Genomic DNA, 24,277 nt, shown 5'->3' on the forward strand with positions numbered 1-24,277 from the left:
GTCGGGCAGGTGAACTGGAGCTTGGCTCCCTGTGTGGGCTGCCAGGCAATGTCCAGGAAGGAGGCTACTACTCCTGGCCGGCTTCTACTGCGCCTCTGGTTCACCTGTATCAGAACTTCCCCCTTCCCCAGGATCCTCTGGCAGTGACTTGGTCCAGTAGGGGAAACTTGGGAGAGCAGCCTTGGAGAGAGGCCAACCCAGCTGTTGTGGGGTTTTGAAGGGCAGGGATTTCTAATCACTAGGGTTACCATTGACACTGGAAAGAGCTCAGCTGAGTGGAATAGAGGCGGTTTGTAGACTAGGAACCCTTGGTATTGACATGTGGAGGAGGTGCTCACCTAGGTACAGGCTCAAGAGATGGTAGTGGAGGGGTGGAATACCTAGGCTCTGTGACCTAGACTCCCAAACTGCTGGAAAATCCTCTTTGGGTAGCTCTCTTGACATGGACCACTGTCTTTCTTCTCGTTTCCTTCCCCCCAAATTTGGACCTCTGGCGGGCGAGTTCTTGAAGATAAGAGTCTGACGATGTCCACCTTCACCTCAGCTTCGAGCTGGAAACAGCCTGCAGGAAGGACATTTGTTGACTGACTACTCAACCTGTGCGCTTGGAGGAGGGGAGGGCTGGGCGTCGGAGGGGAGCAGCGCCCCCTGTAGCCGGCATGGAAGCGGTAGGAGGCTGAGGAGCGGAGGAGATTCCTCGGGGAAGGGGGCGCACCAGGAGTTGGGCTTACTCGGGTCCCAGGGCCCCACCCGCCCTGCATGGGGGCAAAATCCTGATGCGTTCAGCAGGCAGCATCTCCTTTGGGACCAAAGGGCAGAGCGAGACTAGCTGCGCTCTGATGGGTGGGGACCATGACGGTGACCTCAGGGGGCGCCCCACTCCTAGGCTGCTAACCCGAGCGTGAATTCTGGAGCCGAAAAGGCCACACCTCAGCGAGCCTGGGCACAGGAGAAGCCACAGCTCGGTGGCCCCGCGCCCTGCCGCGCGGCGCGCAGACCGCGCCCTCGCCTCCTTTAAAGCCCAGGGAGCCCCCAGCACCCCCCCACAGCCCCACCCCACGGCGAGGCCCCGCCCCCTCATGAATATGCAGGTGCGCGGGTGACGAATGGGCGAGCGAGCTGTCAGTCTCGCCCCGAACTTGTTGGCTGCGGTGCCTGGAGCGCGGGCGCGCAGAGCCGAGGCCGGGACCCGCCGCCGCCGCCGTCGCCGCCGCCGCCGGGTGGGAGCCGGGCCGGCCGCCGGAGCGCGGCCGTAGCGAGCCGTAGCCGCCGCCTCCCCTGCACGCCCGCCGCGCAGCCCGCGCGCACTGCTCGACCCCGCCCGCGCCGCCTGTGCGGCCGCTGCCGCCTGTGCGCCGCCGGGCTCGGAGGGCGGGCGGGCACTGGAGGCCGGCGCGGCGGCCGTAGCGGGCGCGGGCGGCGGCGGCGGCGGCGGCGGGGCCGCGGGCGGGGTCGAGGCGGCGATGCGGGCACGCGGCTGGGGGCGCCTGCCTGGGCGGCTGCTACTACTGCTGCTTCTGTGCGTGCAGGTGAGCGGGGCGCGCGGCGGCGACGGGCGCGGACGGGGCGCACCGGGCCGCTCCTCGGGGCCGGGCGACGCGCAAGCGGCCGCCCGGATCCCTAGGAACTGCGCGAGGGTGGGGGCGGGGCGGAGGCTAGGCGACCCCGGCCCGTGCCTCCCTGCACTCTCCGCTGCCTTATTTTTAGGCGGCGCGGCCCATGGGCTATTTCGAGCTGCAGCTGAGCGCTCTGCGGAACGTGAACGGGGAGCTGCTGAGCGGCGCCTGCTGTGACGGTGACGGCCGGACGACGCGCGCGGGGGGCTGCGGCCGCGACGAGTGCGACACGTACGTGCGCGTGTGCCTTAAGGAGTACCAGGCCAAGGTGACGCCCACGGGGCCCTGCAGCTACGGCTACGGCGCCACGCCCGTGCTGGGTGGCAACTCCTTCTACCTGCCGCCGGCGGGCGCTGCGGGGGACCGAGCGCGGGCGCGGTCTCGGACCGGCGGCCACCAGGACCCGGGGCTCGTCGTCATTCCCTTTCAGTTCGCCTGGCCGGTACGTGCGCCCCTCCCCCGCACTCAGCTTCCCTGCGCGCCTCGGCGCCCGCCGCGGTCCCTTCAGCACCTGCGGCCGCGCGGGTGCGGGCGGCGCGCGCCCAGACGGGGCGGGGCCGGCAGGGGGCGCCGCGCAACGGGCGGGCCTGGGGTGCGTGCTATTGCGGACAGGTTCGCGCCTAGCCACGTGGGCGCGCGGGGTACCCGGGGGTGGGGGCGAAGGACTTGGGGTCGCGGCGAGGCGGGGTGGCCAGGGTCTGCGTGCTCGGCTGTCTTCGGAGTGTGCCTACGTTGCTTTGCGCGTGTCTGTGCGTGGGGAGGTGCGAGGCGCCTGCGGCCCGGCAGGCTGCGCAGGCATGTGCGCTGCGCGTGCTGGGGCTGGTCTGGGGCAGGCCCTGGCGGAGCCGTCCGGGCCCGCGGCCAGCCTGCTCCTGCCCTGCAGTTTCCTGGATGCCCGGGGGGCACGGACAGGCGCCTGGGACCTGCGCAGGGATGACCTGATGTGTGTGTGTTGGCAAAAGCTGCTACAGATGGAAAGACCACCCCTCCCAAAGGGAAGAGACACTAACTAGGCTCCAAGTTGTAGCCCTCTGTGGCACCGCTGTTTGTGGATGTTTTATTTTGCTTGTTAGTTTCAGCTTAGGGGTGGCCAGGTCAGGCAGGAACCCAAGCCTGGGCATGCTAAGAAGGGTGATGGGGATCCAGCAACAGGGGGAGACAGGCCTCGTGCCTGTGGCAGAAAGGCCTGGGAGCCGGGAGCGTTATGGTGCTCGCTTTTGTTCACTTTCTGGTCCCAGCTCATACTCTCACCTGATTGTCTGCAGGTATGGAATTAGGTAGGGGCAGTGAATGTGGACATAGCTTGGAGAACCAGGTCAAGAACAACTGGCGTGGGTCGAGCTGCAGGTCTGTGACTAGGGAATGGAGTGGGATATCAGGCAGTGATTGAAGAGCTTTCCTGGGTGTTCAGCTACCAAGAGCCATGGGAATGTGTCTGCCTAGTGACGTGGTCCTGAAAGAGACTTGGAGCTGGGGGCCAGCTCTGCCCTTTCTCTGAGCCCTGGACATCCCTTTCATCCCAGGCCACCCAGCATGTGCCTCCATCTTTATCTTTTCCTGGGCTCCTGCTCCATATGCAGGGTATCCTCCATTCCCATGCCTAGTCAGGTATCCTTGACCCTGGGGGCTCGTGATAGGAAATGTGTCCCTGAAATGAAAAAGGCACGGGCAGGCATGGGAGGGGCCCTAGGCAGTTACTATTGCCCTGCCCCCCTCGCCCCCACAGCAGCACAGCAGGCAGGTCTGAGCAGGGCCAACAGCCTGTCATCTGTACTTGGGCCCAAGCCAGCGTGGCTCCAAATCGCTACCTGAGGATGTGTTTTCTGCTCGAGTTGGCAGTAGTGGGTGTGGGGGCAGGGAGGGCCTGGAGGAATGTGGCGGGCCAACGCGTGTCCCTTGTGGCTCTTTGCCCTGCTGTCCAGCCGGTTGGTGTGGTACGGGATGGGACAGGCCCTTGCCTTCTTTGGAGTCTGGGTACCTGGTGTTGAGGACATTTTAACTTCCTTCATTCTGTCCCCAGCTGGTTCCTTCAAATGCCCAAGGAGTGGGCAGGTTTCTACCCTGGATGGAGGGTTGGGGTTAAAGGGTATCCCGTGTTTGGGGGACAGTTCTGGTTCCCCTTCTTCCCTCTCGCTGCATGACCTGATGCCAGGCATGGAGGTGGTGCCGTGATGCCAGTTCCTTGGTATTTCCGCTCTTCAGCAATAGCCCCGAGGCCATGCTGTTTGGTTTGCCACAAGTTCAGCTCTGTCCCGTAAGCCAGGGTGCATTTGGATCCTGGGAACAGTGAGGGCCAGCTGGGAACCGGGTTCCTTGGTGTCAGGAGGCCCTCATGGAGAGATGGGCCGGTGTGGAAGGTGAATGGGAGCAAGCTCCGGCGTCTCACGGGTCCCCCTCTGTCCTGGGTGCAGCTGTGGCTCTGTAACAGAGCGTACCTGCAGTGTGTACCTGTGGTGGCGCCTCTTTGAGTGGATTCTTAGATGTGAAGAGGTGCGGCAACCCCCATCAGGTTGTGCGTGTCGTAGATGGCCCCAGGAGATGTGTTTTCCCTGGAGTGACTCTGGTGCCTGCCTATACCTAGCAGCGGGGAGCCCGTGTTCACCACACATGCTTGAGCTCTGTGGGTTGAGCAGGTGGCAGTAGAAGGTTCTGAGAGGATGGCGAGATTTCCTTGGGGGTCTGGTGGATGGCCATTCCAGGAAGACTGATGAGGAGCAAGGTGGTTGCTGGCCTGTATGGTGGGGCTCTGCTCGTGAAGGCTGCCGGAAGAGGAGATGTCTCTGCTGCAGGCCTTCTGCCTGACCACCTTGCCTTTTGAGCCCGGGGGTGCGACCTATTCCAGTCTGCTTCCTTGGTAGCATACCAGTGATGTATGCACTGTCACATCTGCCAGCTGGATGGCCCATCTGGGGTCATGTGTGAACGTGAGGTGGGGTCTGTGGCTCAGAACTGCTGAGATGGTAGTAGTTCTATAACCTGGCTCCTCTCCTTTGAGATGGATGGGATGCCTTTTTGACTGGGACTCCTGAAGCTAGACGAGGCTGTAGGATACCCAGCCTGTTTTCTTCTGAAGTTTCCAATGCGGTTCCGTCCTGCCCAAGTCCTTCCTCTCCCCCTACTGGCTGCCCAGCACACGGCCAAATGTGTACTAGATGTGTGAGGGCCATGGTGTACTTGAGGGTGGTAAGACAAGGTGATCAGATGAAGTCTGCCCCACTAGGATGGAGGCATGGAAGTTGTTGGGACTAGTCAGAACTGAGGGTACCGGAGCAGGTCTGGTGGTGTGGACACAGGGCCTGGCTCCATCTGACGCAGGTGGGCTCTTCTGGAATCTGTGTCTTGCATGTATACCAAAGGTCCATGCTGCCCTCTGTGTCTTCTGGAGCTGGGATGGACACTGGCCTCTCACTATACCCATCCTAAGTCCCATCGCCTCCCATATCATCCCCGTGAGACCCAGCATCCTCCTTGAGTGGAGCTAAGAGCAGGTGGTTCTTTGTTCTATACCCGACCTTGCCCCTTGTGGGTTGGGGGGGGTTTGTTCAAGGCTGCATAGTACATGCTGAAGTAGGGCTCTTAGCCAGCAACACGGGGGCCAGGAGGTGGAAAGAGCTAACTTGGCCAGTGGAGGATTTAGACGTGGAAGTGGATGGGGCCTTTGGTCCTGGCCCACAGGAGTGATTGGAAAACAGGCCTATAGTGTGATGGATAGAGGAGGATGGAGGCTGTGTATCTGGGTTGGCAGGAAAGTCACTGTGGTTTTCAGGAGTCCTTGTGCTATCTGGATGGGATGGGAAGTGGACTGGGCCAGAGAGAGGTCCTGGGGAGGCCCAGCAAGGGCTTGAGCTGGAGGTAGTTGGGTATGAGGAGATGAGGGACTTTAGTTCCAACACCCAGAAAGAATTCTTATTAGCAGACCGAAGGCTTGAACTGGCCCCTGTTCACACGTCCCATCCTGACCCTGGGCTAGCTGCGATCCCAGATGACTATGAGGAGTGAGTGGACTCATTGACTTTTCCCTCTTCACAATGGAGCCTGGGTCCTCCAGCAGTGTGTGGGTGGGCACCAGTGGCAAGGCCTCGGCTGTGGTCTGATGGTGTCGAAGCTCCAGCATGGGGTGGCCTACTGTCTCTTCCTGTGATCCTGAGACCTGGAAGAGGTTGCCATTCCCTGCAACTCCTTGGGTGACAATGGTGACAGAGGCCTAGACCTCTCCAAAAAAGCTCTGGTTTTAGGAAATATGGCTGTGCTTCAGGCTTCTGTCACTGCCAGCAAGTGCTCTGTCAGGGCCCCATTTGGATGCTGGGTAGAACAAGCCTTGTACCTTGCTATGGGGTATGGCACAGCTGGTCTCAGGCCTACCTTTCCTGTGTTTGTCTGCTGACCTCTTAGCTCTGTCTGAGGGCTAGGTGAGGGGCTTGCAGTCAGGCTTGGAGCTTGACCAGACGGTGATGGACTGCGACTGGGGGCATGGCAGGTGGCCCAGGAGGAGCGGCCTAGAAGGAGGGGCCTGGATTTTCTCTCTGCTTCTAGAGAACCTGGGCAGGTGGTAGCTCTTTGTCTTTCCCATAGCCCCCCAACTTTCCCAGCCCCCACTCACTCTGAGGCTCCGAGCTCCCACAGGCTTCCAGCCCAGGCGCCGTTGTTCCTCTGTCAACCGCAGGGTTTGACTTCCCAGGCAGGGATGCACACTACCATTTGTAGTGAGGGATGCGGTGCTACAGGCTGGGGGAAGGGAAGAGCTGGGGGGGTACTGTGGCAGGTGGGGAGAAGCCAAAGGTGCCGCCTGCCTGCTGGCTCAGGTTCTCCCTGGATGACTTCCTGCCATGCAGGTGTAGGGAGCCCAGCTGGCGGGCGATGGGCCCTCTTGGGTGGCGGGCCGGCTGTGTCCCTGCGGGAGCAGGTAACTGGAGCCCTGGGCTCAGGCTGAGGTGGTGGTAACCCTACCTGTGTGGCTGGCGTGGGTTTCCTGGGAGTGCTCCTGGTGCATCTGAAACCCAGGTGTGTGCAGGGAATCCAGACCCAGGCTTTTCTGTCTGCCTTGTGGTTAGAGCCTCTAGTTGGTGGGCTTGACCTGTAGCAGTGATGACCGTGATCTCAGGCCCAGCCTGGCCTCGTCCTCTCTCAGCCCATCAGCTCCTCGCTCCTACCCAGGAGCAGAATAAACCTGTTAGCCTCCGATCTCACTGGCTGCCTGTTTTGAGGGAGTCAGTGACGATTCTGCAGTGGGGTCTGTGGTGCCCTGTGCTATGGCCCTCACTGCCTTGCCTCCCCTCCTTTTAGCCCCCTTCCTGGCCCTCATTCTTCTTCCTTGCTGTGCTTCCTGCCTTGGGTTGTATTTCTCTCAGGGCTGTATGACCTGGCCTGCCGCTTACTTTCTCTGGCTCCGTCTGTAGACATTTCTGCACTGTCCTCTGCAGGCGAATGAGTAGGTGGGTGAAGGAAACTGAAGAAACGGGGTAGGGAAGGCCTGGGAAGGGGCTGGGAGCCCAGCTTGGCACCAGGGAAGTAGACTTGGATAAATGGCGGCCCTGAGGATGGTTTTCCAGGCAGCTAGGGTTGTGTGCTGGAGTGAAGCGAGAAGGCTCTGCATCCTGGCGGAGGAGAGTAGCACGTGGGGGGTTCTTAGGCTTCTGTGGATAGGACTGGGAGGCCCAGTGGTTGCCGAGAGGCCAGTGGAAAGAGCAGTTGGGATGGGAGTCACAGTGGGAATGGGGAAGGGAGTTTAAGGAGAACTTAAGTGATAACATTGAAAAACCTGGTAGTGGCTTCGCGGAACCAAGAAGATTTCTGGAGGGGACCAGTGGCACTCTGCTTTTGGCCTTGCTCACAGTGGCATGGGCCCTATGTCTATGGACAGGTGCTCAGAGGAGGTGCCAGAGTAGGAAGGGAGGGTGTCCATGCTGAGGTGCCAGCAGACAGGGAACAGGACAGGTTCTCCTGTCTGTCCAGTAGGCTGGGTCTGGCAGGCTGCATGGGGAGTTCTAGAAAGCCTAGGGCCTAGACCAGGTTAGATGGGAGGCTCCAGTGGGTCTGAGGGGAGGGTCTGGGAGCCAAGGAATGACCAGTGGGAGTCTCGGCCATCCAGAAAATCATGAATTTCCTCAGTGTAGCCCGGCTGCAGAGAAAGGGTTGCCCAAGGGACAAGGCATGGTGGGCTCAGGCCACTCCCTCACAGGGGCAGGTCTTCTGTTGCCAAGGTGACAACTAACAGCAGCACTCATCATCATGGCCTGGGGCAGGAGGGACAGATTGTGGGGCTGGCCATGATTATGGTGCTGAGGCTGAACCCAGCACAGCATCTCTTGAGCCTCAGTATCCCCCACCTATACAGCAAGGAACACCCCCTCATCTCTGTCCTGGGGTGATAGTTATGGGTCTCACTGAATGCACTCTGCTGATTTTGTTGCTGGGCCTTTGGGTAAGCACCTCCATGTGCCTGGTGAGAGGACTGTTACGTACTGTCTCTCACATGGGCCTATAATACACAGGACCACGTATTTCCAACCTCAGGGCAGACCTCAGTGATGCATTCTCAATGGGAGTGCTCTCCCCACAGGTACTTGAACCTTCACCCTTTGCTGACTTCAGGAGCTTGCACAGGTGGGGCTGAGCTGGGCTGTGGGGGCCCAAGATCAAGGAGTCAGAGGTTCCTGAGAGGTGCAGCCAGGAAGACTCTTCAGCCTTTGAGCTGGGATATCTGGGATCTGTAGGGCAGATGAGCTAGCATTGGTGGATGGGGATAGGGATGGAAGGGAACCACAGAGCCATGGGACAAGGTCCTCTGCTAGGCCTGAGCAGCCCAGAGCCCCACGGGTCTGGGGGGTGCACCCTGCCCCCAGAACTGCAGCAGGTGGGAAGGAGCCTCAGGCACCTGACCAGTTACCCTTATATCTGCAGCGTTCTTTCACCCTCATCGTGGAGGCCTGGGACTGGGACAATGACACCACTCCAGATGGTGAGTGTGCCCTGTACTGGGGGGAGTGGGTAGGTGGAGGGAAGCTGTCAGCAAGACTTTCCCCAAGATGCTGGGAAACTGGCCCACTGGTCCAAAGTGCCTGTGGCCAGGCCTGTGCTTCTCTGTCTGTTGGAGGCAATGACTCATACAATGGTTTTGGTGTAAGGAGCTCTTCGTATTTGTGGCTTTGCAGAGCTGTGTGTACAGTCCCTTTATTCCCGGTATCTTCAGTGTACTCTTTTGGTGCCCATGTTGGAAGACACAGTGGAATGGGATAGCCTCAAATGCTTCTCTGCCTTTGTGGCGACTGACTGTCCCGTGATGGTGTGTATGTGTGGTGGGGGTCATCTCAGACCTTAGTGATGAAGTAGAGATTGTCAGATAGGGAAGCATCTCAGGCTGAGAGTAAACAGACTGCAAAGGCCCAGAGGCAGGATCTGAAGATCTAGGTGGAGTTCCTGCGGTTGGGGGGACGAGGGGATCAGATCAAGCAGACTTCGGGGCCAGCGAGGATGCTGTCCTCTTTGCTGGGGATGGATTGTTCAGGCTGCAATGTGGACAGAGTCTGCAAGGCCAAAGTTGAGGCCAGCAAAGAGGATGGTGTGTGTATCAAGACAAGGAGGCTGAAACAGGCAGCTTGAGGGACTAAGGGACTCTGGCTGTTCTCGAATGTGGAGGCACAGGGTGACTGATGGCTTGGACCTGCGGTTATGGTCAAATGTACCCCTTGAGACCTTCCACAGCAATGCGTGATGATCGGGATGAAACCCAGGTCCACCAGGGATGTTGCCAAGGATATGTGAACAGGGAGATCAGGAGCTCAGGGTCAGCCAAGGCCCAAGGAAGGCAATCAGGGGCCATGACAAACATAGGGCCCACTAGGAGAGCTCTAGCTTAGGGCACTGAGTGCCCAGCTGGACCTGTACTAATGAAACGGGGAAAGTGGAACAGGAGCGCTGTGTGAGCAGCTGCCATAGAAATCCCAGGCAACAGTGGAAGGAGCTCTCTAGCCTGCTCAGGGAGTGCTTCCGTGTACTGGGAGGTCCAACTGCCAGGCAGGTCAGGACCTGTGAATGGGTCCCAGAATCCTGTTTAAGATGGATCACTAGGGTGTTTTTGGAAGCTGGATGCAGTACAGGAAGGAAGAGAGAATGGTAACCCAAACTGGTGTGGTACTCAGTGGGTTTGGGAAAGTTAGAACTTGCAGCCCTTCTCACCCTGTCTTTGTGATGGTAGAACGGGAGTGCTAGCTTTCCGAGCCCTTGGTTAGAGCTTCTGGCCCAGCCTTCCCATGGGGGCCAGGACAGTGTCTCCATTGCCCTCTGTTCCTGGCTCCTGCAGGGGTGGCAGCCTTCCTCTGCCTGGCTGCCCCATTGCCCCTAAAGCTGCCTGGTAGGCCTATGCTGTGTTCCTGGGGACTGACGGGTAGCCAATGCTGCTTGGCTGATTCTGCTGCTCCCAAAGAGGAGCTGCTGATTGAGCGGGTATCCCATGCCGGCATGATCAACCCTGAGGACCGCTGGAAGAGCCTGCACTTCAGCGGCCACGTGGCCCATCTGGAGCTTCAGATCCGAGTACGCTGTGACGAAAACTACTACAGTGCTACCTGCAACAAGTTCTGCCGGCCCCGCAACGACTTCTTCGGCCACTACACCTGCGACCAGTATGGAAACAAGGCCTGCATGGATGGCTGGATGGGCAAGGAGTGCAAAGAAGGTGAGGGTTGCCCCATGTGGGGCGGAAGTGGGCATGCACAGGGCCAGCATGACTGGCTGCAGCTGTGCCTCTCTCTCTGCCCCTCTCTTCCAGCCGTGTGTAAACAAGGGTGTAATTTGCTCCACGGGGGATGCACCGTGCCTGGGGAGTGCAGGTGAGCACCACGCCTGCCCTTCTTTACCCGAGTTGCTGTTGAGCCTGCAGCAGCTGGGGCAACCTACAGGCATTAGCGGGCCATGGAGTATGGTGCTTCGTGTAGGAAGTCAGATACTGTGGAGCAGAACTAGAACCCTGCCCTTACGGAGCTTGTGGCCGTGAAGGGGGCAGTGTTGTCCTGAGCGTGTGGTATGTAGAGTGACATTTTCCCCATAGGGCAGCTAGAAGGGGACAACAGAGGATGGTCAGGTGGTCCCACCACCAGACGGCAGAGGTGTATGTGTGGACAAATGTGGCGTAAGCATGAGGAGTCACAATGGCATGCCAGTGAGAGAGACTGACACAGCGCTGCAGAGGGAGGGCTGCAGGCTTAGGAGGAGATCACACAACCACCGTGTGGGAAGAACCTCATAGGTGCCAGTGAGGAAGAAGATGCACGGGAGGCCACAACGGGAGAGTGCTGGGCAAGCAGGGTGGACATGCTGAGGGGCTGGGATTTGGTGGGGGGTCAGAGGACGACTGGGGTGGAGAAGGACCTGCAAACCTGCTAGCTTGAGCTACTGAACGGTGCAGCTGTGGTGGCTGAGGTAGGGATAGCTGTGGGGGAGGCAGGCCAGTGTGTGTAAAAAAGTGTGTTTTGGACGGGGCAGGGTGGCCCTTTATTCCCAGCTCTCAGGAGTCAGAGACAGGTAGATCCCTGTGAGTTCGAGGCCAGCCTGGTCTACAGAGTGAGTTCCGGGACAGCCAGAGCTGTCAATCAAAAAAAAAAAAAAAGTGTTCTGGCAGTAGAGCGTGTGGATTCTAGGTTATACTTACAGCTCAATGGTCAGGTGGAGGGGAGAGGCTGGGAACATAGACGGGTACTGGCAAGGGGTCTGACAAGGGACTTAGAGTCAAAGGGACGCCATAAGGGGGTCCTGAAGCTTCGACAGTAGAAGCCCTCTGAGGCTTGTGAAGCAGTGTGGGGGTAAGGAGGTCAAATTAGAGGGCAGAGAGTAGAGCTAAAGTTGGCATTCTCAGGTGTTGAGTTAGGGAGGTGGCTCAGGGTGTTGGAGGATGTAGGAAAAGGGGGTGATGAGGAACTCTCAGACTAGTGGAGCCATGGTAGTAGGCCTGCCTGGGCCCTCCTGCTGCCCTGGTCTCATCCCTGGCTACCTCTGAGGGATGGGTATTCGTCATGTGCCATTCAGATGGGGGCAGTGAAGCGCGTGGAGTTAAGGGACTTATGCAGGCCTATGCTGTCTAGTCTGGACAAGATGGCCAGGGGGTGGGGAGTTGAGATGGACTCGGGAGGGGCGTGGTGGCATTGGCTTGGGTGGTGATGCCAACAGCAGCCAGGCTGGTCCCAGGGCAAAAAGATGGATGTGCAGTGGAGCGTCCCCCAGTGTCACTTGTGCGCACTGTGCTTTCGGTGTTAGCAACATTTGAGGCAGTGTGCGGAGTACCCGGCCCAGGATGGGCCGGTACCTCTCTCTAGGAACTTCATCCTAAGAGGGAGGGAGGGTGGGATGGGTGGCAGAAATTGACCGTGGGGATAGCTCTCTGCCTGGTGTAGTCTTTTCCAGCCTGTCTCTGAGCAGTGTGCTGGAGTTGGGCATGAGTTCTAGGCAGATGTGGCCCGCTGGTGGTAGACATAGGAGCCTGCCCTCAACCCCACACCTACTCCTTGGCCCAAGGTGAATTATATTACCTCGACGGCTGTACCAGCATCCTTGTGTGGTCAGTGCCGGGTGGGAGGACATGAAAGATAAGCCAGTTTCCCTACAATGCAGAAAGACTGTGGGTAGCACACAGACAGACATGCTGGGATAGAAAGCCAGGGTAGGGGGCAGTAGGTGAGTGCCACCCGCCTCTCCCTGGGCCAGAGGGTGAGGCCAAATGGCCTCCTGCTGTCCAGGGCTCAGGTTTCAGCAGAGGACACCCCTCCCCAACCGGATGCTACTGCGGAGATGGCTGGGCTTTCCTGCCACCCTCTCCAGGCCCTGGAACTGCTGGCAGGAAAGCCACAAGGTGGGGTCTGGTGTGGGATGGCCCGCCCAGGGTGGAGACCTCGCCCTTGGGACTCCACAGGGTCTGGGCTCTGAACTAGCTGTGGTGCTCCCTGGTGGATGACCCAAGGCTGGTCAGCCCCACCCTGCCCTCCAACTCCCATATCACCTGGAGAGAGGATTCCAAGTAGAGATGGGTGGCCTGCAGTGGACCTGCCTTGGACATTCTGGGCTGGATCCTGGAGCCAGCCTCAGTTTCCCTATGTGAGCCTGGGTGAGCTGAGCTGATAACTGCTTGTGTGCGTGGCTCCAGGGCAGCTCAGGAAGGGCTGTGGTTTTTCCTTCTATAAAAATAGCTCCGGTGGCGGGTGTCAGCGTGGAAGTGACGTGGCCTCCACGTCATTCCTGCCCCACAGGACCTTAGCCTTCAAGGAAGGAGCCCCCAGAGTCTTGCCCAGGACCCAGAGGGCAGCCTACTGGAGCCCTGTCCTCTCACCTGCTGGCTCTCTGCTGGCCACCTACTTACATCCTGAGGGCCTGTCCTAGAGGGAACCTAACCACAGTATGGGCAGAGTCAGATCTTAAGATTCTGGCCTCATCTGAGATCTTCAGCTTCACATTTTGGACTCTACCCTGCTCACTGTGGCCCTGCCATAGGGCTGGCTAGGCAACCCATGGGTTGGACTTTTCCTGGGAATAAGAGAAACCTCTGCCTTTGAGTACCAGTGAGGATATGGGCATCACTAAGGTCACACAGCCCTTGGACCAGGGTGGCCAGGACCTCTCCTGATGTCACCTCATCCTTCTCAGACCCTGGTTGCTGCTGTGGCCCCAGCAGCACCTAGTGAGCAGGACCTGGTACTATATCCCTGGGCCTCCCCCGGCTGGGCCTTCCTTCCCGGCGCCTGCTTGTGGGGCCTGGCCCAGGGTTGAGTCCTAGAATAGCTCAGGGAGGAATGATGGGACAGCTGGGCTGACCGTCTCGGCCAGTGGCCGGGAATGCCCGTGATGGTAAGGCTGGCCGGCAGGCCGTAACCCCTGCTTGGCTCGGGACTGTTCTGTAAGGCCGAGGCCCAGCGGGGGTGGCCGGCACTTCTGTGCTTGCCTCCCAAACCGCATACTCATCTGCTTAGCTGATAGCTTCACTGCTCGGTCCTCTAGGTGCAGCTATGGCTGGCAGGGCAAGTTCTGTGACGAGTGTGTCCCCTACCCTGGCTGCGTGCATGGCAGCTGTGTGGAGCCCTGGCACTGTGACTGTGAGACCAACTGGGGTGGCCTGCTCTGTGACAAAGGTAGATGGTGGGCAGTGGGCAGGGCCAGGCCTTAAGCTCTGAAGCTGGGCCTGTTCCTGAGAGCCCTACCCTTGTGCCCAGACCTGAACTACTGTGGCAGCCACCACCCCTGTGTCAATGGGGGTACCTGTATCAACGCTGAGCCTGACCAATACCTCTGCGCCTGCCCAGACGGCTACTTGGGCAAGAACTGCGAGCGGGGTACGTTGGAATGCTGCTCCTCAGGGAGCCTGGCTGAGCGGACTGTGCCCTCGTGAACTCTGGGTCTTGTGGGCTTGGGTGTGGTGGGTACCACGCTACTTACACTCTGACTCTGCAGCTGAGCACGCCTGTGCCTCCAACCCGTGCGCCAACGGGGGCTCTTGCCATGAAGTGCCATCTGGCTTTGAATGTCACTGTCCGTCAGGCTGGAGCGGACCCACCTGTGCACTTGGTGAGTGTCTGGGGACTCCACTTAGAGAGTGGGCAGCGCCCAAGGGGTTGGGATGGAGTGGTTGAATCCACTGTACTGTGGACACTGGCCAAACGAAACAGGTTCCTGCTCCTTTACGTGGGTCCAAGCTTTCCTACTGCGGGCTGAGCCCCCACAGGCTATGCTCCTACTCACTGGCCATGCCACCATACCCCATACCCACAGTCCAGCATCTACACTAACTGGAAATGATCCCACACTCACTGCCCATTCCATACCCATTCACCGCGCCCTCCTACTTGCTGGCCACACCCCTACATCTCTCTCTCTCCCTGTCTTTACCCCTACAGACATTGATGAGTGTGCCTCTAATCCATGTGCAGCAGGCGGCACCTGTGTGGATCAGGTGGACGGCTTTGAGTGCATCTGCCCAGAGCAGTGGGTGGGGGCTACTTGCCAGCTGGGTAAGGGCTCCCTGGGGGGCCGTCTATGCATGAACTGTGTGCTGTGCATGCGGCGGCTGCTGCTGGTACTGCTAGGGCTGCGGGTGCCAGGTGCAGGGCACAGTGGGTAAGTGGGGCCTGAGCCCCACAGCTCCCCTTGTCTCATTCACAGACGCCAATGAGTGTGAAGGGAAGCCGTGCCTTAATGCTTTTTCTTGCAAAAACCTGATTGGCGGCTATTACTGTGATTGCCTCCCGGGCTGGAAGGGCATCAACTGCCACATCAGTCAGTATGGGTGGGTGGCACAGTGGGTGGGGCTGGGGCGCACAGAGGGCCCCTCTGACCCTGCCATGTGCCTTTCTGTCCCTAGACATCAACGATTGTCACGGGCAGTGTCAGCACGGTGGCACCTGCAAGGTAAGGAGGCTGCCATATGCCCTGCCGAGACTGGGAAGGGCGGAATGTGGCTGGGGAGGAACGGGGTGGGGACGCATGAAGCTTAGCCGCCCACTGTTCTGTCCACGCACCTAGGACCTGGTGAATGGGTACCAGTGTGTATGCCCACGGGGCTTCGGAGGCCGGCACTGCGAACTAGAGTACGACAGCTGTGCCAGCAGCCCCTGCCGCCGGGGTGGCATCTGCGAGGACCTGGTGGATGGCTTCCGCTGTCACTGCCCGCGGGGCCTCTCTGGGCTGTTCTGTGAGGTAGTGACCTGGAGGGGCTTCAGTGGGAGCTACCTTATGGTGTGCAGGGAGTGTCGCCCACGCCGTCCTCAGAAGCCAGGCTGGGAGGGGGCTCACAGTATCACCGAAGTCAGACTCGTCCTTTGTCGCGGTCTCGTGTGCTTTGCTCCCACTAATGGGACCACACAAGGAAGCGGCCTGAAAGAAGATCCCCAAAGGTAGAATCAAGGATTTGATTATGTGGAGTCATCATGGTCAAGGGTGGGCCTAGGAAGGACTGGGTGCCTTTCTCCTATTGGGTGATCTTTCTCGTCCTGAGCCATACATGGTTTTGCTCTGACCTTTGTGAAAAGAAGTCCTTCTCAGTGGACTTCTTAGGAGGCCGTGGCAGTGGCCTAGCTTCAGGTCCAGGGAGCGTGGTGGTGCCGGCTGTGGGAAGGACCTCTCTTGGCTCTGAGGGCAGCCTGGCAACATGGGGGTCAGAAGCTGGTCTTCCTGCCAGCAGGAGGAGCCAAGGCCGGATGCTGCCTGTGGGAGGCAGAGGAAGCTTGGCTGCTGTGGAGGCGAGGGCGGCAGGAGGGGGCTGGAGGCTCACAGGTGTTTCCGTCCAGCTGATGGTGCTTGACCGTTCTCGGGTGGGCGGGAACTTCAAGCTCGGCCTGGCACTGTCTGGTGTGAGGCTGAGGCCTGGTTGTCCACACTGAAAAGTGCTTCCGTCTAGAGCTGGACTCTGACAGTTGGATACCCTCCTTTACCTCTAGGCGGATGTGGATCTCTGCGAGCCAAGCCCCTGCCTCAATGGTGCTCGCTGCTACAACCTTGAGGGTGACTACTACTGTGCCTGCCCAGAAGACTTTGGTGGAAAGAACTGCTCGGTGCCCAGGGAGACATGCCCTGGCGGGGCATGCAGAGGTGTGGAACACAGCCCCAGGCGGGGTGGGAACCCAGACGGAGCTGGATCTGATCCCTGCCCATCTCCTTCCCACAGTGATTGATGGCTGCGGGTTTGAGGTAGGGTCCAGGGCACATGGTGTGGCGCCCTCTGGCATCTGCGGCCCTCACGGGCACTGTGTTAGCCTGCCCGGGGGAAACTTCTCCTGCATCTGTGACAGCGGCTTCACAGGCACCTACTGCCATGAGAGTGAGTGGTATGCAGAGTCGGTGGGGTGGGGACAAGCTGGCCAGCCACGGGGACAGCTCACCATCCTCTCCCACAGACATTGACGACTGCATGGGCCAGCCCTGCCGCAATGGGGGCACGTGCATTGATGAAGTGGACTCCTTCCGCTGCTTCTGCCCCAGTGGCTGGGAAGGCGAACTCTGTGACATCAGTGAGTGTGCACTCCTGCACGCCTGCCTTCCCCGGACTGCCCCACTGGCTAAGGCCTGGCTTCACCCCTATGACCTACTCAGCATTATATGCATGGGCCTGAAGTCATGGGGTGGAATCCCAGGCTCCCACGTGCTTGGGCCCAGCTCTTGCTCTTCTCCATGAAGCCCTCCCCAGCGCCGGTGACCCCTGCTGACCGGCGTCCTCCCCCCAGATCCCAACGACTGCCTTCCCGACCCCTGCCACAGCCGCGGCCGCTGCTATGACCTGGTCAATGACTTCTACTGTGCCTGCGACGATGGCTGGAAGGGCAAGACCTGCCACTCCCGTGAGTGCCTGGGTCCCTGCAAATGAGTGGAGGGGGCTGCCCGCCAGGACCCTGCTGTGGTCAGTGTGACCAGCCTGCTGAGCAGCCATGTGCTTGCAGGTGAGTTCCAGTGTGACGCCTACACTTGCAGCAATGGTGGCACGTGTTACGACAGTGGCGACACCTTCCGTTGCGCCTGCCCTCCAGGCTGGAAGGGGAGCACCTGCACCATTGGTGAGGTTCCTACCCAGCCCAGCATGACTTGGGGGGGCCCTAGGCTGCCTTTCTTACCTGTCTTGGGGTCCGCCTAGGCGTCACAAGAAGCCCTTTCTCCCTCCTTGCAGCCAAGAACAGCAGCTGTTTGCCCAATCCCTGTGTGAATGGAGGCACCTGTGTGGGCAGTGGAGACTCTTTCTCCTGTATTTGCCGGGATGGCTGGGAGGGCCGCACCTGCACACACAGTGAGCTGGAGGGGTTTCAGGTGGGGGAGGCCGGTGGGTCCTGCTTAGCTTCACCCAGCTTCTCATCCCTTCTTACAGCTGCCTGGAAGGCATACTCCTCCACCTGTCCACCTCACCCATTCACACTCAAACCTGTTCTGCCATTCTTAAGTCAGCCCCTACCCCAGATCTGCAAAGTCCGTCTTTCTCCCCTGACCTGCCACTGTGCAGTCTGGGGCTCATGCTGAGAAATAGGTCCCATTCCAGCTATAGGGCCCCTCCCGGTGGCTTGCCCGGGGCTTCTGAACCTTCTTGGCACTTCTCTGCTGGCTTTGCCAGGCTGGCATGGACAGGGTAGTGTCTACCCATGAGCCTCAGGCACACAGATCTGCTGCAGATGTGTACTGGGCACATGTGTGCTGAACTAACCACCCTGTCTTTCCCCTCAAATGCAGACACCAATGACTGCAACCCTCTGCCCTGGTGAGTGGCAACCTGGAGGCTGATGGGGGAGGGGTGCAGGGCCCATAATGGGGATCCCCCTTATGAACACCCTCTCCCCTGCAGCTACAACGGAGGCATCTGTGTTGATGGTGTCAACTGGTTCCGCTGCGAGTGTGCACCTGGCTTTGCGGGCCCCGACTGCCGTATCAGTAAGCAGTCTAGGTGGATAGAAGGAGTGGGCTGGGGGGATCTATCTTGGGGCCCCTCCAGCCAGCCTCGGTATCAAGAGCTGGGAGACATGAACGTCCTTATCCTGATAGACTACGCGGGCACAGCCCTATCCTGTAGGTTCCTAGCTCCTCCCTGAAGAGCTGATTGTACCTTGGGAGGAGGAGTATGGGCTACTACAGGCTGGAATGTTCATGCTCACTCGACTGTGAGGATGTTTCTGTGGGTGTGGCCACCTCTCAGAGTGGCGCACAGAGGCAGACGGAGGAGGGTAAGGGCTGCAGGTTAGAAGGCTTTAGACTGGCAGAATGACAATGACTGTGGGTCAGGTGGCCTGAGGCTCCCACATCCTGGTCCCTGTGTGGGGTGCTAGCCTGCGCTAGGAAACACATAGCCACTTTCCCTGCAGACATTGATGAGTGCCAGTCCTCGCCCTGTGCTTACGGAGCCACGTGTGTGGATGAGATCAATGGGTACCGCTGCAACTGCCCACCAGGTCGTTCAGGCCCTAGGTGCCAGGAAGGTAGGCCGGCTGTCACTGTGGTGGTCAGGGCATGGACCTTTCTCCAGTGCTCGGATACTCTGTCCAGCCTCCTCCTTCTCACCACAGTGGTCATAGTCAGGAGGCCCTGCTGGTCCCGGGGCATGCCCTTCCCACATGGCAGTTCCTGGACAGAAGACTGCAACAGCTGCCGCTGCCTGGACGGCCACCGGGACTGTAGCAAGGTGGGCCAGCCCCTCACCTACCCCTCTCGCTTTCTGACCTATCAAGAGGCTGGGGCAGGAGGTGGGAGTGTAGGCAGATAAGGGGCATCTTAGGGGGATAAACTGGAGCGGGGGGGGGGGTGTCCTTGGGCCTACCTCTCTCTCTGTACACTTAGGGAAGTTGAGCCCATCCCAGGCTCTGCCTAGCTCTTTCTGCTTAGACAGAAAGTCATTTCTGGGGTGGAGTTTTGTTTGCCTCCCTAGGGACCCTGAGTGGTGGAGACACTGGAGACGCACTGACTCAACCATATTTTACCTTCATGAGCTGCCTGTACCTGCCTGTGATTCCACATTCCCATGTGTCTTTCCAGGTGTGGTGTGGATGGAAACCTTGTCTGCTGTCTGGCCAGCCCAATGCTCTGAATGCCCAGTGCCCACTGGGGCAGCAGTGCCAGGAGAAGGCCCTGGGTCAGTGTTTGCAGCCACCCTGTGAGAACTGGGGGGAGTGTGCAGCTGAGGAACCCCCACTACCCAGTACCCCCTGCCTGCCACGGACCACCCATTTGGACAACAATTGTGCACGCCTCACACTGCACTTTAACCATGACCAAGTACCTAAGGTAAGTGGCTCTGGGGGACCCAGGATTCCAGAACTTACCTCTAGAGTGATCGCCTTATCATAGCTCAGCTCCCGTAAGTTCAGAAGCCCATGGTTGTCCAGATGGCCACCAGCAGGCTCACATGGAAGCACTGAGCTCAGGGACTATTGGGTAAGAGGGGGAGAGTAAAGGTCTAGCCTGGGCTGCCTGCTTATCCAGCATCCCAGGGACCTAGCCTGCAGGGGTGCTGTGGGCCATTCTACTTTACCTGGTAGACTGTTTCTGGTTGTGTCCCAGCCTTGTCCTCTGGCTGTTTAGAGATACTCTGCCTGTCTCCAAGAACAAAGGAGCTTGGAACCCATGATGCCCATCCTGTCAACCCCTGCTTTTCCCCTAAGCTCCTACCATTACCTCCAGATAAGAATGGGGTGGGGAGCCGGGCGGTGGTGGCGCATGCCTTTAATCCCAGCACTCGGGAGGCAGAGGCAGGCGGATCTCTGGGAGTTCGAGGCCAGCTTGGCCTACAAAGGGAGTTCCAGGACAGGCTCCAAAGCTACAGAGAAACCCTGTCTCGAAAAACCAAAAAAAAAAAAAAAAAAAAAAAGAATGGGGTGGGGAGCCCCCACCAACAGAGAGAGATGAGCGACTTCAGATCTTGCCCTTGGGCTCCGCTAACCTATTGCTTGTCTTCCCAGGGCACCACCGTGGGCGCCATCTGCTCTGGAATCCGAGCCCTGCCTGCCACGAGGGCAGTGGCACGCGACCGTCTCCTGCTGCTGCTCTGTGACCGTGCGTCCTCAGGGGCCACTGCTGTGGAGGTGGCTGTGGTGAGTAGTATGTCTGGAGACCTGTCCTGAGCAGGCCTCTAAGCCCTCAGTGGCAAGTGTGAGGAGAAGAGGCGTTTACGTGGCAGAATGGAGACAAGGAGCAGGGGAACTGAGGAAGGACCCAGATCTGGCACCCCTGGGCACCTCTGCGCTGAGTGGGGCCACGCGGGAAATGCATCTACTTGGACAGCAGCAGAGCAGCAGGGTCAGAGCTGTAGGAGAGAAGAGCACCAGGGTGTGGAGGTGGTCTGTGGTCAGACGGTCCACGGGCTCAGCTGCTTACAGGAAAGGCATCAGGAATGTGAGATGGGATTCTCTTAGGAGAAATGCTCTAGAGCCCAGTGGGGCCCACAGGGAGTTTGTCTAGGTGAGGCAGTGCAGACTGTGTGGTATGGAAGGCAGGGTTGGACAAAGGCCTTGACAGGCCCAGGGCAGAGACAGAGGCAGAAATGACAAGACGAGGACTAGACAAGCGGGAAGTAAGAGTTTCAGAAGTTGCATGATCAGGGTTTGTTTTGCCTGGCTTCTGAAGCTGCAAACATTGGCTCTCGGGTAGGATCCCTGGTTTGTGGAAGGAGGCTGGAGAGGATGCTCTGGAGCTATCCCTAAAAGAAGCATCTTGAGGTGGCAGGGGTGCTTGTTAGCCAAGGGGAGGGTGAGGCAGGAGATCAGAGTAGCCTTGTGGTGTGTGGTGATGAAGGGGCACAGTATTCAGGGAGAGAGGAAAGAAATGCCTTGGGTACAGGTAGGGTGCCAGGGTGGGTGTGCAGCACACAGGTAGTGGTAGGGGCACACAGGTAGAGGTAGAGGTGTGCGGCACACAGGTAGAGGTAGAGGTGTGCAGCGTAGAGGTAGAGGTGGGGGCACACAGGTAGAGGTAGAGGTGGGGGCACACAGGTAGAGGTAGAGGTGTGGGACACACAGGTAGAGATAGAGGTGTGCAGCGCACAGGTAGAGATGGAGTTGTGTGGCACACAGGTAGAGATGGAGGTGTGCAGCGCACAGGTAGAGGTCGGGGCACACAGGTAGAGATGGAGGTGTGCGGCACACAGGTAGAGGTAGAGGTGGGGGCACACAGGTAGAGGTAGAGGTGTGCGGCGTACAGGTAGAGGTAGAGGTGGGGGCACACAGGTAGAGGTAGAGGTGGGGGCACACAGGTAGAGGTAGAAGTGGGGGCCGGTTTTGTTGTTGTAGCTCTTAGGAGCATGCAGATCTGGGAGCTGAATGGTCCGAGTAAGGTCAGCTGTCCCCATGCAGGATACAGGCGTTTGATAGTGAGGGTTGGGCCACTCCCTAAATGTGTCTTGTGGGTGCATCCTGCATCAAGATCCGACCTCAGTGAACGTCCCATTTCCTGGTCTCCAGACTCTGAGGTCCTTGCCATGTGTGGCTTCGCGCACATTCAGTCCTCCCTACGGCAGCCCTCTGTGCATCTGGCTGGGAACTGGTCAGGGTTTGGGCGGTGGCCATGGCAGGCGCCCGGGAGAATACCTCTGGGCTGTCCCCAGTGTCATTCCCCACTGCAGTCTTTCAGCCCTGCAAAGGACCTGCCTGACAGCAGCCTGATCCAGAGCACAGCCCATGCCATCGTGGCTGCCATCACTCAGCGAGGGAACAGCTCACTGCTGCTGGCCGTCACCGAGGTCAAAGTGGAAACAGTTGTTTTGGGAGGCTCTTCCACAGGTGAGCTGGGGAAGTGGGGGGCTCCCAGACTCCAGGCCAGTGGGAATCTGCCAGGTAGACGCTTCTCAGAGGGATGAGGTTCCTGCTGCCATCTAGCTCCCTTCTAGAAACCAAACTGTAGGGACATTGGGGTGCTTACTGCCTCTCTTTCCACCTAGGTCTGTTGGTACCTGTTCTGTGCAGTGTGTTCAGTGTGCTGTGGCTTGCCTGCGTTGTTATCTGCGTGTGGTGGACACGAAAGCGCAGGAAAGAGCGTGAGAGGAGCCGGCTACCACGGGATGAGAGTGCCAACAACCAGTGGGCCCCGCTCAATCCCATCCGCAACCCCATTGAGCGGCCAGGCAGCAGTGGTCTGGGCACTGGGGGCCACAAGGACGTACTCTATCAGTGCAAGAACTTCACACCGCCACCCCGCAGGGCAGGCGAGGCACTGCCTGGGCCAGCTGGCCACAGGGCTGTTGGGGAGGACGAGGAGGATGAGGAGTTGGGCCGTGGAGATGGGGACTCTCCGGAGGCAGAGAAGTTCCTCTCACACAAATTCACCAAAGACCCCAGCTGCTCCCTGGGAAGGCCAGCCTGCTGGGCTCCAGGGCCCAAAGTGGACAACCGTGCGGTCAGAAGCACCAAGGATGTACACTGTGCTGGCAGGGAGTAGGCCAGCTGCCAGGCTAGCACCCAGAACCCTCGCCGGCACCACGATGCCTGCCGGACCATAGGAGGCCAAGGCCGTGTGCATAGTTTCTTTATTTTGTGTAAAAAACAAAACCAAAAACAAAAAACAAATGTTTATTTTTTACGTTTCTTTAACCTTGTATAAATTATTCAATGGCTGTCAGGCAGAAAACAACGGAGTATTCTCGGATCATTGCTATTTTTGTAACGTTTCCGTGTCCGCACGCACTGTGGCAGGAGAGCAGGGCGTGTTTGTGTTCTCACCAAATCGTATAATGTTTGTTACCACAGGCTGTCGCTGTTTACAGAATCTTCTCTTTTATTCCTCATTTGGGTTTCTCTCTGGCTTGAGGCCCAAAAGCCCACAAGACCTGTGGGCTGGGCTGTGGCTCTCAGTGAGATCTGTGGCTTTCAGTGTGATCCATGGCTCTCGGTGGGACCTGTGGCTGACAGTATGGCCTGAGGCTGTCAGCGGGACTGTGGCTGTTGTCTTAGCTGTAGCTCTCAGTGGGACCTGTGGCTATCCGTGGCACCCGTGGCAATTGGCCTGGCCTATGGATGTCAGTGGGACCTGTGGCTATCCGTGGCACCCGTGGCAATTGGCCTGGCCTGTGGCTGTCAGTGGGACCTGTGGCTGTTAGAAACATCTGTGGCCATTGGCTTGTGGTCGTGACACTCATGACTGTCAGTGGCTGCTGGGCTGGCCTGTGGCTGTCAGTGGGACCTGTGGTGGCCCGTGTGATGCTGGTTACCATAGCTGTTGGTGGCGCCTGTGGTTTCGTCAGTAGGGTTGGGGGTCACTGGTGTGGCCTAAGGCTGGCAAGCATACCTGGCCCATGCCTTGGCTAGCCCCTCCAGCCTGCCGTCCTTGCTTCCTCCTGCCCAGAACTCTCCAGAGATCTCCAACTGTGCTTTCAGAAGTGCCCTTCCCAACTGCTCGGTCTCCCTCCCGGGATGGCGGCAGTATTGAAGCTTGTGACAAGTGCCTTCACACAGACCCCCTCCCAGCTGTCAGCGTTTGCCGTGGGCACCAGGCCACTGCCCACCTGCCGGCCCCGGCCACCCTCCTTGTGAAAGTGCATTTCTGTAAATATGTACATATTAAATGAATCACTCTGTATATTTGATTTAATAACTTAAACGTTTTGGCCTCCCTGTTCTTTGGGTGATGTTCCTTTTTTTCTGCTTATAGTTGGGGCACAGGGAGAGGTGGGGCATGACGTGGGTGTTGGGCCATATTAATGTGGGATCTTGGAGGTCAGATGGTCCTGACCTCCGTGCAGTGGGTGAGTTGGCCCTCAAACATTGCTGGAGCCCTATAGTAGTTGACACCTGTTTAGTGGTACCCTCCTGGGGGTGGGGTATGGAGAGCATGGGTGCCTGGCTTCCAGCCTCTAAACATGGAGAAGGCTTTATGAAACAGGAGACTGCTCTCAGTGATGAGCTCACAAGATCTAAGAAACCAGAGGTAAAGTTTGAGAGAAGGAAGCTGTAGACTTCTCTGGCCAGTGCCCTCTCGTCTTCATAACTCATATAGGAACAGGGGAACTAGCTATGGTGGCCTCAGGGCTGAGTGTGGGGAGCCAGCTCTGGGGCCACCTGCCAGTTTATAGTTCATGCACAAGCAGTTTATCCCTCTGAGGGACAGAGGCTGGCACAAAGTGAAGAGAAAAGCCAGATTTCAGAGCTGTGAGGAGCAGAAAGATTGCTTAGTTCTGGAGAGGGAGGCCTCATCCTGCTCTTTGCTGGGTAAACAAACTAGCCTGGCTACTGCTG

At 58.7% G+C, this 24,277-nt stretch overlaps 1 protein-coding gene across 4 annotated transcripts; it reads left to right on the forward strand.

The window, feature by feature from the left end:
* Positions 1-1,233: 1,233 nt before the first annotated feature.
* On the forward strand, positions 1,234-23,652 carry Jag2 (jagged canonical Notch ligand 2). 4 transcript variants are annotated; one of them, XM_057782395.1, is made up of 26 exons: positions 1,236-1,529; positions 1,708-2,058; positions 8,517-8,574; positions 10,039-10,290; positions 10,384-10,444; positions 13,596-13,726; positions 13,808-13,927; positions 14,046-14,159; positions 14,489-14,602; positions 14,754-14,867; positions 14,953-14,999; positions 15,114-15,287; positions 16,028-16,178; positions 16,255-16,407; positions 16,484-16,597; positions 16,811-16,924; positions 17,024-17,137; positions 17,248-17,364; positions 17,799-17,826; positions 17,911-17,996; positions 18,425-18,538; positions 18,626-18,741; positions 19,092-19,340; positions 20,015-20,146; positions 21,673-21,829; positions 21,988-23,652. In XM_057782395.1, the coding sequence occupies exons 1-26, from the start codon at positions 1,464-1,466 to the stop codon at positions 22,482-22,484; spliced, it is 3,744 nt and encodes a 1,247-aa protein (XP_057638378.1). In that variant the 5' UTR covers positions 1,236-1,463; the 3' UTR covers positions 22,485-23,652. The 4 variants fall into 4 exon arrangements, 2 of the variants coding, with proteins under 2 accessions (XP_057638378.1, XP_057638379.1); XR_009057830.1 differs by lacking the exon at positions 21,988-23,652 and having other exon boundaries at positions 1,234-1,529; positions 20,015-20,970; positions 21,044-21,815; XR_009057831.1 differs by lacking the exon at positions 21,988-23,652 and having other exon boundaries at positions 1,234-1,529; positions 20,015-20,929; positions 21,056-21,815.
* The last annotated feature ends 625 nt before the right edge of the window (positions 23,653-24,277 follow it).

The sequence above is a fragment of the Chionomys nivalis genome, chromosome 10 (genome assembly GCF_950005125.1).
Source record: "Chionomys nivalis chromosome 10, mChiNiv1.1, whole genome shotgun sequence".
NCBI lineage: Eukaryota > Metazoa > Chordata > Mammalia > Rodentia > Cricetidae > Chionomys > Chionomys nivalis.